Source organism: Rhinichthys klamathensis, unplaced genomic scaffold, assembly GCF_029890125.1.
Source record: "Rhinichthys klamathensis goyatoka isolate OS25496 unplaced genomic scaffold, OSU_Roscu_1.1 h1tg000103l_1, whole genome shotgun sequence".
Taxonomy (NCBI): Eukaryota; Metazoa; Chordata; class Actinopteri; order Cypriniformes; family Leuciscidae; genus Rhinichthys; species Rhinichthys klamathensis.
The window spans coordinates 4,537,989-4,554,690 of NW_026606642.1; the positions used below are offsets into that span (position 1 = coordinate 4,537,989).

Here is a 16,702-nt window from a genome sequence, read left to right on the forward strand (position 1 = left end):
GTGATATGTTAAGCAAAGCCTACTGCTGTATGACACATGCTAATAGATTGACTAGCTCTATCTTTCTTGTACTTATGTGTGTTCGGATCCCTGTATGATATTTAATATTTAGATTTTTTGTATGTGTGTACATTTCAGAATGACAAAGCCAAAATTCCGGCCTTGCCCAAGCTGCCAGGTCCGTCAGCAGGCCAACCGCAAAACCTGCAGTGCTTGTTTTGCCACATTGCCAAGCAAGCGGTTATTAAAAACTGCAAAAATTAATAATGACTGGGGCCAGAGGGTCATCAAAAACAAAAATGCATCTCGGGTGGTGGCCTCTGCCCAAATAGCTGTAAGTAAAAATGCTCATGCTTCATTAATTGAGTGGTAATCAATATTAAGCCCAAAGTACATACAGTATTTGGCACCATGTTTGTTGATGGACAGAAGACATTGCAGCCATGCTGTGTGCTGTGTACCAGGCTTCACATGCGTGCCTGGATGTTGGAAGTTGGCATATCTTGTCAGTATGAAATTTTAGACAGACAATCGCTTTAAAAACCACACGATACCCCTATTGCTTTTGCAGCACACATGACGCTCAAGTGATAAATGTACATCACATGCAAGTTGCTCTGATAAACAGTTTGCCAAAAAGCTCCCCATACACACTATGTAAAGATACTTTCATTTTATGCAGGTGTACTTTCTGTTGTGAATTTTTTTTTTTGAAAATGCATTGGTGTATGTACATAAGTAGACAATATTCTAGACTACCCTTATCTTAAAACACTTCAGGACTGGGGATAGGGATGAACTATGAATCAAGTAGTACCTAGTTTATACACCAAGTAAACTGCCCTCTGTCTCTGATTCAAAGTCAGTGTGGAGTAGATGCCATCTTCATTACTGTCACAACATCTGATTTATTATTTTCAAACACAATCGAGCACTGATGGTGGCAATTTAAGAAATACTCATGAATGAATATTTCTGTGTATTCATTTTACAATATGTCTTTAATCATCACATACTTAACACTTGTTGAAAGCATTAACAATCTTTTGCCAGATTAGGTCTTTAAATAGTAGATAGACTGCCATTTATGTTGTAATGTAGCAACATAATATATTGGAAATGTGTTAATTACTTTGTTTAATTTCAGGTCCACAAACTTTCTGCCTTGGGCTATATGCCCATATTATTTATCAGCCAGAGGCACAAGGGCACAGGCAAGTTGATGGCAGATGTAGTCACGCATCTGCCACCGACGCAAAACAACACACGTTTCTTAACCAGCATGAAGAGGGCATATGACTTCTTGATCAAACTGGATGGTAAGATAAGATGTATGTATAGTTCATTAGTGTTTGTCGTTGATTTATTTGACAATGTGTACTGAATTTATATTTTTGCTAACTTCACAACAGATGTACCCCAGCCTCAGCAAGACCAGCCCCAGAAAGACCAGCCCCTGCCCCTAGACCAGTCCCAGAAAGACCAGCCCCTGCCCCTAGACCAGTCCCAGAAAGACCAGCCCCTCCACCTAGACCAGCTAAACCCACAAGACCAGCCCCTACAACAGCCCCTGCCCCTAGACCAGTCCCAGAAAGACCAGCCCCCTCACCTAGACCAGCTAAACCCACAAGACCAGCCCCTACAACAGCCCCTGCCCCTAGACCAGTCCCAGAAAGACCAGCCCCCTCACCTAGACCAGCTAAACCCACAAGACCAGCCCCTAGACCAGCCCCAGAAAGACCAGCCCCTCCACATAGACCAGCTAAACCCACAAGACCAGCCCCTAGACCAGCCCCAGAAAGACCAGCCCCTCCACCTAGACCAGCTAAACCCACAAGACCAGCCCCTAGACCAGCCCCTGCCCCTAGACCAGCCCCAGAAAGACCAGCCCCTCCACCTAGACCAGCTAAACCCACAAGACCAGCCCCTAGACCAGCCCCTGCCCCTAGACCAGCCCCTCCACCTAGACCAGCTAAACCTACAAGACCAGCCTACCCCAACAGACCAGCACATTATAACACTTGAATTATTTACAATCGACTCTCAGGCTCAGCAGCATGTGGAGCCTCTACCACCCAGGAAAAGACAAAGTAAGTAATCTTGCATTGCACCACATCTGTAAATTTGCCCTATGTTTTTTTTTTTTTTTTTAATCAGTGCAAAATATAAAACAAGTTACAAATTGTGAATTTCACCTATTTTAATTAATTAAGCCACTCTTCCAAGATACTGAATATACAACTCTTATTTACAACCCTTTTTCCCTTGCACCTTAAGCCCCACTATCCACCCCAGGCCAAGGCAGACGAGCCCCACCATCCATCAAACCTCAACTAAACAAAAGACAAAGTAAGTAATCTTGCCTTGCACCCCATCTGTAAATTGGTCCCATGGTTTTGTAATCATTGTATTAATATAAAATGAATTAACCAATGTGAATTTCACCCCCTTCTATTAATTGAGCCTCTTCCCCAAGATACTGAATATATAATGCTTAATCTTTTCCCCTTGCACCCTAAGCCACTGGTACAGGAGCCACACAAGCCCCACCCTCTACCCTGGCCAAAAAGAAGAAAACAAAAAGCAAGTAGACATTCTTTGCACCCTATGTGTATATCAGCAGCCATGTGTTGGGTGTAAAGGTGTTTTTGCATGTTGCCCCCTTTAATTGGACCAAGCTCAGGGTGTATTCACACTTGGTCTCTTTCAGTCCTCAAAGTGAACAAAAAAAATAGTGACTCATATATAAACACCTCAAGCAAACTCAGACCCATTTAAAGTGAACCAAACTTTTTTTTGCCTATGTCATTTAAGGTTGCAAATGCAGTCGACAGACAGTTTTTCAATACGATAAAATATTGGAAAGACGGATGAATGGGGTAAGATGTAGAACCATATTTTTCATTAGGCTGTCTGATTATATCTTTACTCATGTCTGTCTCATCTTTCAATCCACATGTGACAAAACAGTAACACTGAGCAGTAGTTATCAACCTTTTTTAACTATCAACACTCTCACAAGTGCTACCCCTTACAAAAAAGAAGTATACTTCAAGTTAATGTTATGAAGTATACTTAAGTAATGTTCAAGTATATTTTTAAGTATACTTTATGTAGTATACTAATATCAATGTGTACTTGTAGTAGACTTGTAAGTGTACTATTTCAATACTGCTTGGGACTAAATTGGCCCACTTTTAGTATATTAAAGTATACGTTTAAGTATAAGTGTAAACTTTAAGTACACAACTAGATTTCTCATTTTTAATGCATCTTTACTACAAGTGAACTTATAAGTATACTAGTAGTTTACTATTTTAATACAAGTAGTACATTTTTTAGTTTATGAAAGTACACACACTGAAGTGTACTCTCAGTAAACTACTAGTTTAGAAGTTTATACTGCAAGTATACTTGTAAGTGAAGATAACATTATACTATTTAGATATTATTTATAATATGCAATTTATATTATGCAATTGCAGTATACTACTTTGTTCAAATGTAGATATTATTTTTTATACTTAAAATACATTTAACTGTACTTTAATTTTTAAAAGATTTTATTAGCTTCATGGTTTTTTTTTTATCAACACTTGAATGTCCGTAAGTTTCATAAAGGCAACATTTTAAACAAAGAAGTTGTGAAAATCACATTTTTGTCAAAGACTTCGCCTTTATCAGATTCAGAACGATGATCAAAACACAGATGGAGTAGATCGAGTCCAACACCCCCGAAGCTTCACAGTCGTTTTCTCTTCATGGTTACGCTTCATTTCATTTGGTAATATTAAGCAGTTTTGATTTACAAACATTAAACAGCGTGTTTAATGTTTGATGATCCCGTTATTTTACATTTGCATCACTAATCTACTATCACTTGTTTCATCTTCTTCTTCTTCTCCTGTGTTTTGATCCGGAGTTTCTGCACTATAAGATGTGTCATAGTGTCCCCTACCGTATAACAGTGAAAACATGGATAGCTGGAAAATTCAGTCAATAGTGGGGAAAGAGTAAAGTAGAATTAAAGTAAATTCCGATGCCAGTGGACTAGCCTACTTAAAATTTCAGATATGCAGAATTAGAAACATATCTGTTTTATATCAATATTCTAAACAATATTTTCACAAGTTTCATAAGACTATATGAAAACTTTTGAAATACTTTTAAGTATATCTCGATCAAAAGATAGAGTACAAGTACAGGCCAAAAATAATTGGACTTTTCTCTCAGTATAAGTCAAGTACACTTAAGTGTAATTAATTGTATTTCTATGAAGTACATAAAGTATATTTTTAAGAATTATATAAAATTTAGACTAAAAGTATACTTTCTTATTGTTTGTGTAAAATAAGTATACTAATAGAAAACTTGAATGAACTTATTTTTCGTAAGGGACATACTGTAAATCCTAAACAAAAACAACAATGCAAATGGAATGCGACAACAGATTCTCATTTTTTATTGAGCTTACAAAAAATACATACCATAAGTACTCTTGTTAACTAAATGATGTTCCAAGTAAGAACGCCAGTATAGAGAGCTAAGTAAAAACATCATTATTTGAATGGTAAAATCATTACAATAACTTAATTAAACTGATTAAGTAAGTGTATGTGTGTGTGTGTGTGTGTGTGTGTGTGTGTGTGTGTGTGTGTGTGTGTGTGTGTGTGTGTGTGTGTGTGTGTGTGTGTGTGTGTGTGTGTGTGTGTGTGTGTGTGTGTGTGTGTGTGTGTGTGTGTGTGTGTGTGTGTGTGTGTGTGTGTGTGTGTGCGCGTGTTTCTGCAGGGGAAGGCAGCAGAGGTCAAAGTGCGCTGGCTACCTTGCTCTTCCTGGTAAGTGATGGCTGATGTAATTTAATCCATAGCTACAATCAGTCTTAGTGTTTTAAAACAATTGGTACTTTATTTTAAGAAATACTTTTAATTCAATAAAGAAGAACTTTGTACCTGTTATCTGATTGTCTGGTCTGGTGGTGTCCTCTGTGAGCTCCTCGAGGTGGTACGGGTCTCAGGGGCGGTGCGTAAAGGGCCGGTCACCCACCCCGGCCTGTGACACAAATACATTCTAACCTGTTTTCCCTATACATTTGCTAAGTCTATTTTGTTTATTTGGGTAATTGTATATGGTGTTTGCCAAACAGCAGTTATTTTTACAAAGTGAAACCTCCCATTATGAACCAAATGTAGTTCAATTAAAATGGCCTGTGAGGTGGACTGAACCAAAAACAACTCTTGTCTCTTTGTGTTCACATTATGAGTTCACTTAAAGATGATGCAGATCACTTTCTAGTCCACTTCAGCTCTGATGGGGTGTTAAGCCCAATTCATAGTTATATGTAGATGCGACGCAGATGCTTTGTGGTGCCATTGCGTCTTTGCTGACCCCCTCTGCGGCCGACAGAGAGGCCTTAAACAATATAATTTCTGTGTCCATTCCGTTGTGGTGAGTATTTGCATAGTGACACGGTTAACCCGATGCAGAACTTCAAAGAGTTGACTGTAAGGATGACTAAGGTGTTTCAGTGTCCAAGCGACTGAGTCCACTAGTTTTCACTTGGAACAAAATGACTGCTGTTTGACAAACGCCATATAAAATAAACCAAAAGAAATTATCCAACAGAAAAAGGGGAAAACCTTTATTTTTCAGCTTCAGATGACATATCTTCAAACTTGAGCCAGAAGACTAGTTGTGAGCTGTAGGCTGTACTGTATGCTGTGTGTAAGATGACTTGTGAACTATTTACAGTGGCAGAGTCTGGGAGGACACCTGGGAGCCGGCCAGCAAATTCGCCTGATGACCAATACTGTTGTAATATTTGTTTTGTATATATTTGTCAATAATAAAATTCACTATTGTTACATTTTATGATTTGTCTGTCAATCATTGACTGCACTGAACAATTAATGTGTCATGACTTTGTGCTGTATTTTATGGGAAAAGTGAGATAGTGGAAAGTTGCATGTAGTGACAGTCAAGTCATGCCACCTTTATTTATATAGCACTTACAATACAGATTGTAGCAAAGCAGCTTCACAGTGATAACATGAAAATAATACAACAAAGTTTCTTTCTAGAAGAAAATTACATCCTCGTCCACCTTAAGGCAGATTAGCAAACCAAACTAAGCAAGCCAAACGCCAAGGCAACCAGAACAAGTACCAAATTGGCATTTTACTAACTGATCATGAACATTTTGCCCAGTATTGATGGTAATTTTGGAGCAAAGTAAATGGGCTCCTATCCCTGGTGACAGAATGCCTCCCGCATCAGGATGTACTACTGAAAGACTGCATCCTTTTTGACCTCTGACCCCTTAGTAGCACACAACACTTTTTTTTTTTTTTAATCATGGTTGTCTGTTCAGAACAATTATGATAGTTCTTAAGACATTTCAAACATTCCCAATGAAGAGAAGAGGCACACTTATCAATTTTCATCAATGGTACATGGGTCAGGAATAATTTTTCAGGTCAGGAAAGAACTATGACAAAAAATATGAAAGTGAATTGAAATCACATAGCATCTGAAGCGCCACTCAGGCCATTTTTTCATATCCTTTGCCTTGTATAAAGACAGATTGGTGTCAAATTTCACAAACAATTACCTCATCCACTGTGTCAACAATCAACATACAATATGTGCATGACATAAGGTGATCAGACTTCAGAGATAAGAAAGACCGGAGACATGAGCCTGAGAAATCGTTAAAGCCATGCAGGAACATTTCTAGCTTGGACATCAATATAATTTAAAAGTCTAATGTTTTCTTGTCATAAAACCAGGGAGAGAGGTAGGTTTCCTATGTTTCCCTGACAATAGGTGTTACAGTTGGTGTATGCAGGAGAAGAAGAGGAGATCAGGATTTCCAAAAACGATAGACTTTACTTAATAAAGCAAAACAACAAACGGATACGGGCAGAGGATAACACACCTAACATCAACGAGAACCGACCAGGAGTGAGGGAGAACACAGGGTTTACATACACAGAGAACAGATAGGGAAACAAGACACAGCTGGGGCAAATGAACTAGACACAGGTGAAGGAACTGAGAACTAACGAGGAGCGGGAAAACTGATACACAGGAATAAACCAAATACACAGTGACGGGGGGAAACTCAGGACACACATGTAACAATAGGGAACCTGCCAGGACACTGTGGACATAAATCTGGTCACCCTGGAATGACTTAAATATGGGCGGTTTACTAAGGCCTGGCTGTGCAAGGTGGGCCACATGTGGCCTGATGTGCTGTTTAATCTGGCCAATGTCTTCATGATCAAGGGCCTCTGGTCTTAATTGTCAGTAAAATGTTGCATTATTAATGAAATACACTCAGTCCCCACTTATTCTAACCCTAACTCTATCTTTATTCTCCATGCCAAGTATGAGCTCTTATCCTCAGGCATAAGATATGGGGGACCCCAATGTAAACAAAATATTTCTAAACTATAGGCCTAATTTAAACCTGCCTCAATTAAAAATGTAAATAATGTTGCTTGAGGCTGCAGCGGTTGTGCAATAGCTTCATGATATAATGCATATAGGGTTGTTTGAAAGATGAGCAATAGACTGTGGCTTTGATGTGCTTCAGTCTGGCTCATATCACTTTGTTTATGTTGTTTTTTATTGTAAGTATATGGCGGATGTATGATACAAATAATATGTTAAGTTTTATGTGTGAAGCATTTGAACTCAAGGAAAATATCCCACTGGGGACAGTAAAGGAGGCTATCGCCTGCAAAGTAGTCATAATAATATGTAAAAATTAAAACGTTGTCGTGGGACTATAGCAAGCACATCATTGGAAAGGTCTCTACCTCGACAGTAACATATGTCAGTCTGAAGAGGATACATTACTCCTGATTTGAATTATTGACCTCTGCTCTGAACCTTGAACCCAGTACATGTTTGAAGACTAGTAATCGTAAGTTTTGAGCACAGAGAACTATATTTTGCAAGCACATTGCATTATATTTTGAACAGAAATTAACAATCGCAAAAAAAAAATTCGTTTGAGCAAAGAAAAAACGATTCCGTGCTCAATAAATGTATTTGCTATTATCCATATTAACGTGCAATAATAACCCCTCTCACGCAGTTTACTCAGGTGCTCTCTCACAAACTTATTCTCTGCGCTCCTGTCAAGTCCCTCTCTCTGTCTCTCTCTCTCAACCTCTTGACGCTATAATATGGGATTAGATTTCGGTCACAATTCTGCGCGCGCAAGATCACATTTTGAGCGCGTAAAATGGCATTTCGCACGCGCGTGAACTGGGTTTTGCAGAGAAATGTTCGTCTCGCAGATAAGAAAATATTTCGAGCGAACGAAAATCAATTTAGCATTTAAAATAAGTATTTGGATGTGCGCAGACGTTCTCTTTCGCATGTGCAAAGTTTCACTTTCTTGCTCCTCTCATACCAGCCATAAGCGCTCTCGAAGCGCAGACGGCTCGCGTGCTCAACACAAGCCAGCGTTACAATATGCCATAATTCCAGCCAATCAGAGATGAGGCTGCTCAATTCGGATTGGCTGGATTGAAAACCAATCACAAGACTCCCTACATCACCGACTGTGGACGAGGAAAAATACATGGTGGAAGATGTTTATGTTTAATTTGTTTAATGGCTTGAACACTTCTATTTAAGTTTAATTGTCTACCACTCGACGATCACAGTTTATTTTTTAGCTTATTTTAAGCTAATTTTCTTTAGCTTATTTTTAATCAAAATTAAATTGTACTATTACTGTACATAATGGCATGTCCCAGTGTTTGCTACACCTCAAGTGGTAGTTCTAACTTCTAATGTAATTAACATTAGTGAAATATGAATGTGACCGAGCTGGGGTCTCAAATGTTACACATTTTCAGAAATGAAGATGGACAGACTTTTCCCCTTTTAATGAAATAAGTGTGTAAAAACGGTGCATCACTCACATCAGAATAAAAAAAATAAAAAAAAGCCATCAAATAAACGTAGAAATGCAATACGTTAAAATAATAATCAATCTACTTCATATCCTTGGAATTATTTAAACAAAAACATTCACAGCAGATGTCATGTAAAAACAACTATCATACTAAATAATATATACTGTATTTTCTTATATACAATTTTAAGATGGATAGTGTGCACATTGGGATGCAGGCTTGTTCCCCTCACTGCAAAAAAAAAAAAAAAAAAAAACCTAATTATGCGAGTAATTATATAGAAGTCTTGTGGGTCACACATCCAAGATTTTCACTTACAGTTATATTTGCATATATGTTTGCATTTTTACCCACGTCTTTCTTTTTTTTTTTTTTGTTTTTTTTTTTTGCAGTGAGGGGAACAAGCCTGCATCCCAATGTGCACACTATCCATCCTAAAATAATATATAAGAAAATACAGTATATTTTTTTAGTAAGATAGTTCTTTTTCCAGAACATCTATGCTGTTATTGTTTTTGTTTACTTGAACTTAAATAGAAGTGTTCAAGCCATTAAACAAATTAAACATAAACATCTTCCACCATGTATTTTTCCTCGTCCACAGTCGGTGATGTAGGGAGTCTTGTGATTGGTTTTCAATCCAGCCAATCCGAATTGAGCAGCCTCATCTCTGATTGGCTGGAATTATGGCATATTGTAACGCTGGCTTGTGTTGAGCACGCGAGCCGTCTGCGCTTCGAGAGCGCTTATGGCTGGTATGAGAGGAGCAAGAAAGTGAAACTTTGCACATGCGAAAGAGGAACGTCTGCGCACATCCAAATACTTATTTTAAATGCAAAATTGATTTTCGTTCGCTCGAAATATTTTCTTATCTGCGAGACGAACATTTCTCCTCAAAACTCAGTTCACGCGCGTGCGAAATGTCATTTTGCGCGCTCAAAATGTGATCTTGCGTGCGCAGAATTGTGAATGAATTCTTACCCCATAGTAAATTGTCAAAATAAAAGCAATTTTCAAATTAAAATACCGCGAGTGACAAATGCGAACACACAAACAAACAGGGAAACAACGAGAGGGAGAGGCACAAACTTCTTGGTTACAGAAACATGGTGTATTTATATTATGAGGTTATTTACTTACCCATGATGTAAAAAAAAAATAGCTCTGAATAAACAACTGAGCAGTATGGGGTAAGAATTCATTCACAATTCTGCGCACGCAAGATCACATTTTGAGCGCGCAAAATGACATTTCGTTAACATCAATTAAATTGTACGTTTAAATATGAAACTAAAACAGCCAGTAGGTGGCAGTAAGTCACTGTCTTAAACTGTCTGAGTCATATCATTAATTCAGACCGATTCATTCAAATACTGATTCATTCAGTTCGGGAAAAAAATAGAATAAAATTATCTCATACATGGGCTTTTTTTACAGCATTTTTAAATGCAGACATTTTTTATCAATGTTGGTGCCACGTCACCCCGCCATAATTTTGATACCTGAGCTGTAGCCTACAGTTGAACATAACACGTGGTGTTTTTTCCCCGAAGTTCAGTATTTTAATGAATCGGTCTGAATTAATGATATGACTCACTCGTTTAAGACAGTGACTTACCGCCACCTACTGGCTGTTTTAGTTTCATATTTAAACGTACAATTTAATTGATTGCATCATTTCATATTTATATATTCAAATGTTCTATTTTTAACATTAATCTCATAACGACTTGCAAATTACATGCAAATGTAATTGCAGTGTAAAAACATTCTCCTCTGTATTAAGATTTTGACTTTTAATTACTTTTGTTTATTTTATTTTACTGATAACAGCCATAGTGCCTTATTATTATAATAACTGAGTAGTTTATCGATTAATATTAAGAACTTGACATACAGTATATGATGCTGAACACCCCTGGAAATCAATTTATAGGTATATATAATACAATACAATATATACATGTATAAATAAATAAATGTGGAAATAAATAAAAGTGGTAATAAAAAAATAAAAAAAATAAACGTGTGAAAAAATACAATTATACATAAATAAGGAAATAAAAGTATAAATACTCATTTATTTGTACTTTTTTTTTACATTTCTTTGTATATTTATTTATGTTTTTTTTTTTTGGCTTTTTTGCATTTCTTCGTATATTTATGTATTTATTTATTTTTAATTAAGTCAGCTTTGGAATTCCATACTAGAGAAGACATCTATCCATAAAATTCCTTTTTCTTCTTTGTGCTGCGTGGTGATTGGAGACCAACAGCCAATCACAATTGACCTTTAATTTTCCGATTGGTTGATTTTGTGGCACACTTGTAACGCTGTTGCAAGTTGAGCGCGCGTGTGTCAAGAGTTGAGCGCGCGTGTGTCAAGAGTTGAGCGCGCGTGTGTCAAGAGTTGAGTGCGCGTGTGTCAAGAGTTGAGCGCGCGTGTGTCAAGTGTTGAGCGCGCACAGAATTAAGAGGTTGAGAGAGAGAGACAGAGAGAGGGACTTGACAGGAGCGCAGAGAATAAGTTTGTGAGAGAGCACCTGAGTAAACTGCGTGAGAGGGGTTATTATTGCACGTTAATATGGATAATAGCAAATACATTTATTGAGCACGGAATCGTTTTTTCTTTGCTCCAACGATTTTTTTTTTTGCGATTGATAATTTCTTTTCAAAATAATATAGATCTCTGTGCTCAAAACTTACCATTACTCGCTCAGGATTGAGGCACATAAATAACGCCATAGTATGTTCACCGGATACCTGCGCGACGCACCGGTCTCGTATCTCTCACGAAGGGAGGTGCGGAAGCATAAAAGGAGGAGCGACGACAGTGAAGAGCGAGAGAGGACAGACCTGAATTGTATTGGATGTTTTGTTTTGCAATGGTGGCGGCAGTCGACCTTGAGGGACTGCCATGTTTACTTTTGTTTTTGTAGGCCTATTTGTTTTATTTTGTTATTCAATTATTTGATTGTTCGCCGGTTCCCGCCTCCTTCTTCCCACAACATCTAACCTTGTTAGAGCGAGTCGTACTCAAAAAGACCGTCCACTTGAAGATGAAGATGTGACATTTAAATCGTTTTTTTACATACTTAATACATTTAAATTTTACGAGTGCATATTCAATTATGAATTTGAAACAACTTTAAATATGTTAAGTGTATTTCAAAATGTGCTTAAAATTGATTTGCATATACATTAAATTGTTTCAAAATGGAACAACTTCTCATACATTTAGTGCAATTCAAATGTATGCCTTTACAATTAATTTAAAATACACTTTTATACTTCTTGAATTAGTTAGAATATATCTGAAGCTTCATTTTAATTTGCTTCAAGATTATTTCAATAGCATTTCAGCTCATGAGAAATGTATTAGCATTACACTACTAGTTTATTACAAAGCTGTTTTAATGCAGAAATCCTTAAATATAAATATTAGGACAGCCACATATACTGGCCTGCATATACACATTGAAATCTAGAAAACTTTAATGTACTAAATCATTGTGTACACAACAAAATAAATATAATCTCTTTACCAAAATACATTATACAATTTTTAATCCGTTTGTAAAAACTTTCTGTTATACTTGTATTACTGAAAAAGTAGGCCTACACTATATCACATCACTGAATAAATAAGCATCACAATGCAATTTTTTTACAAAAAAAAAAGTTACTTTGAACCAAAGTGCAGAAGGGATTAGTGCATTATTTACAAATGTAAGACTGCAAATGGCTGAACCAAAGAAACAGAAGAGTTTAAATACATTTTCTTTTCACCTGGAAAATAACTATTACAATTTAAAAGCTTGTGAATCTAAGAACTATATTCCTTCCACCTGTCCATTCTCTAGTTTAAATATCAAAGTAACAGGTGACTTACAAGAGTACAATAAACCCCAGTGCACAGCGCCATCCAGTGGTTGAGTAATCATTACATTTGGCTTCTTCATTCACTGTTGTCCGTCAGTATCACTGGAGTTTTTATTGCAAACCTCACGGGACACTTTAAACACTGGACAGCGCAAACATGACCTTTGCCAATTTAACTGTTTGATGGTAATTTCATTGCCCTTATTTGTTACTGGTTGTATAGGTAGATTTGCAAATATTCGTAACGGATACTATTAATGATGTTTCAAAGTTCAGTTCCCTATCAGTCGGTCACTCTCGGGGGAGGCTACATCGTGACCGACGAATAGGAATCTTGCCTGAGAGATCAATTTCCATCTACTTTGAGTGTAACTTAGCGAACCAATGACCTTTGGCATGCAATCATTTGCAGCAGCTGCTCTGCCTCAGTGCAGGTAAATAATGAGAAGCAGGTGCGATTGCATCTTCAACTTTTTGCTTCAGAGCCGAGCGTTTCATGCATGGTCTTGTCTGCAAGCAGTGTTTTCTGAATGAGTAAGCTCTTCAAGAAGAACCTCTCGATTAGGTGTCATGGCATGCCAGCGGGGTCAATTTCCTCTTTTTTAATTATTGTTTGCATTTCATTGAGCCAAAATATATATATATTTATGTTCAATATTGCCAAAAGTATTGAACGCCAAAAGTGCCAAAATCTGTTAAATCATTTGATGGCAAAGCATTTTTTAATGCCAAAGCATTCTTAATCCACAAGGGTAGATCAAGGTCCCTGCGAGCCCAGCAGTCAGTAGCAGACTGAGGAGCTTCCCCCGATGTGCCATCTGAGTCCCTTGGGGGCCACCCGTCAGTCTACTCGTCACCTAGGGTGTCGTCCCCTGCAACAACAAAAAAATTCCGGCACAGCCTGCTCTACTGTGTCCGCCGATGGAGGACGTGTTGGAGGATGACACCGCCTGTCTCAGCCACTGTTTAAGCTGTTTGTGAAACATCACCCCTGAGACAGGCGACCCGGAGAAAGTTTCTCTATCTCTGGGTCCGAAGAGGGCCTGGGAGAATCCTCACCATTCCAATCCACTTCTTCTATCGCCAGTGGGCAGCAGCACGCAGTTCGAGAACGCAACAAAGCCTCCTCCCGTGTGGAACCAGGTAAGTATTGCACAGCACACTTAGACACCACTACAGGGCATCTCCCATGCCACAGCTGAAGTAAAATAAATGCAATATTTTCTGAATACACAGACGTTTTAGAGACATTTTCATTCAATACTTCATGTTCTGCTTCATACAGCGTCTGTTTGAACAAAAATAAAGTTCAACATAAGCCTATTATACTATCAATGAAGTGGGGTCTACGTGTTTTTTATCAGTTTTATTTTTTTATAAACATGACACAATATAACATTGCGATTACATGTAAAGATATTTTTACTGTTATAAAAAAACAGATGTTTGAGCTGTAGTGCAACCGAAGGTGTGAGAATAAACAATAAAACAATGAATTATTATTATTATTATTCATGTGGTTGATTCGGCTAATCGTGAAAAAGCTGTGTCGTCATCAGAATAGAGTCCTCCGGCTGCTCTCGAATCGCTCTCGCGGTACTTTTAGTCAAGTCAGTCACGTGGCGTCGGCGCTGTATCAAGTCGGACACAATTTCTAACCGGCATGCACTGCTTCAAGTCAGCCACAGATCAGTCTGCGCAGAGCTGCATGAAGTCCAACAAGCCTTTGCGCTGTAATTCACTCTCTGCTTCTGTGAAAAGTAAACCCCACCTACTTTGATTTGATTGGCCATTTTAACAATTTGGCTATTTTTAATTATTGGAGGGGCTTGTCTTGCTCCTCCAAATACAAAAATGTTGGCCATAATACAATTCCGTTCATAAATGATTCATTATAATGCATTGATTTTAATGTGTGGATATAAAAAAAGAAACTGAAAATTAAGTCGTTGGTAACTTGTCATTTACACTTTGAATAAAAGCAAAGACAAAGAAATTAAGTTAATGGATATTTTTCCCAAATGTTGTTGAGATGCAAGTCAATCCAGCAGACGAGTTTAAGGGTAGAGAAGTTTTATTGAGGATTACAGACAGGTGGAAAACATCTGTGTCTTTCTTCCCTCGTCTGTTTTTGCTCATTCACTACTCCCATTAAAAAGTTTTTTAATGCTCAAAAAGTGTTAACAGAGTGCTTAAAAATTCAGCTGAATCTGCATGTTTCATGTTTACAGCACAATAACTGGTTAAAAACTACTGCATGTACCTGAATCCACATATTTATATTGGTTTGATTGATTCACTGATTTTTTTGCACTTGAAAAACAAAGAAAGACAGAGAAGGAGAATTGAACAAATGATTGTGAAAATTTTGTAAAGCTCTGAGAGGCACTTTTCAGTTGTTCTATGGATTAATTGTGCCGCCTTCATAATGTACAGGCCAGCCTTGCTCACATCCCAACACAATGTAACGAGTGGACTTCTTCCCTTTACGATATTCACATTTTGGGGGTCTCTCCCCACTTTGTAGTTTGCAGGTGATCACAGGAAAAGGCTGGTTGCTCTTAAACAGGTTACCGCCCTGTGGAGTTCCTCCTTTGCCACAAACTGTGTTAATCTGATTTTTATTTGCTTGTATGAAGGTATTGACATCTTTGCAGCCACCAGTAATTGCAGTGATGTCTCTCTTTTTGATTTCACTGGTACACTTCTGCTTATTCATATCAGGACCCAAATGCTGATTGAGGAATTTTTGATACCGGGGCTTTATCTGTGGTGGTTGAGCATGAGTGAAGAACGACACACACAAGACCAGCAGCAGAATCACAGCAGACTGATGAATCTCCATGACCTGCTGAACAACACACACACATCAACACACCTTTACTGACATTTCACTTATAAAGCAGTTTGGTGATTAAGAAAATACTATGATACCCTTCTTTAGTTTTTACTTGCACATATTTTGCTGTGCACATGTTTCTACGTAGATGATTCCAATCCCCTTTGTTTTGTCTGTATCTGTGTAAAAGTCAATTTCATTCCATTCTATTGAGTCAAGAAAAATGTATTTTATCTGATAGTTGCCAGTTCTAAAGTTCTTAACATTTAAAGTCAAGGTAAATCACAAACCCCATAATAATAATAATCTTACCCCAGAAAAACATTTTCTCAAAGTATGTTGCTTTTTATAGCTACTTATTACAATGCTTTGCAGATTATTGATAGACCACCTTTTTCCAATATATATATATATATATATATATATATATATTTACATGTTACAAAAATATTAAATGAGCTTGTTTGAACTGATACTCACGAAGGTTGCACTCTATAGTCTGGGGTAGTTAGCCTGTGGCCAAGGTAATGCAGTCAGGCTTAATCTTGATGTTAGATGAATCTTCAGGATTATCTGCAGATCTCAAAGCTGTCAGTCATCAGTTGGAAACAGGCTCCTCAACAAATGTGATGTTTATCAGATCTCGGGAGATTATCAAGCAGACGCAGAGAGGGGCCATATTTATACACAAGATAAAGCAGAATCATCCATGATGTCCAGACCATCCAATCATAGCACTTATAGATCAACCCTACCATATATAGCATATTAAGACATATAATAACGAGCAGTCAAATGTATGTGCGTGACTTGAGTTTCCGTTTGCGTGTGAATGTATAAGTGTGTCTAGACATAGTTCTCGTTTTGTCTAGGTGTGTCCATGATGTACACATAACATAACATAACGAAAAGAAGGGCAGTCTTACACAAGAATTATCAAAAGTGGAGCCTAAGAAATAATACAATACTAACACTTGATATCACGACTAGGGCTGGGTATCGTAACAAATTGTTCGGTACCGATACCGATACCGATACCTTGACT

General features: G+C 37.6%; 1 protein-coding gene across 1 annotated transcript; it reads right to left on the bottom strand.

The window, feature by feature from the left end:
- Nucleotides 1-15,219: 15,219 nt before the first annotated feature.
- Nucleotides 15,220-16,273, bottom strand: LOC130087024 (ribonuclease-like 3). Its single transcript, XM_056253225.1, has 2 exons — nt 16,138-16,273; nt 15,220-15,666 (listed from the first exon to the last, which is right to left on the bottom strand). Exon 2 carries the CDS (start codon nt 15,661-15,663, stop codon nt 15,220-15,222), a length of 444 nt encoding a protein of 147 aa, XP_056109200.1. The 5' UTR covers nt 15,664-15,666; nt 16,138-16,273.
- Between the last annotated feature and the right edge of the window lie 429 nt (nt 16,274-16,702).

What these genes read in the sequence shown, in the direction of transcription:
- LOC130087024 (XM_056253225.1), bottom strand. Translation starts at nt 15,663, where the DNA reads ATGGAGATTCATCAGTCTGCTGTGATTCTGCTGCTGGTCTTGTGTGTG.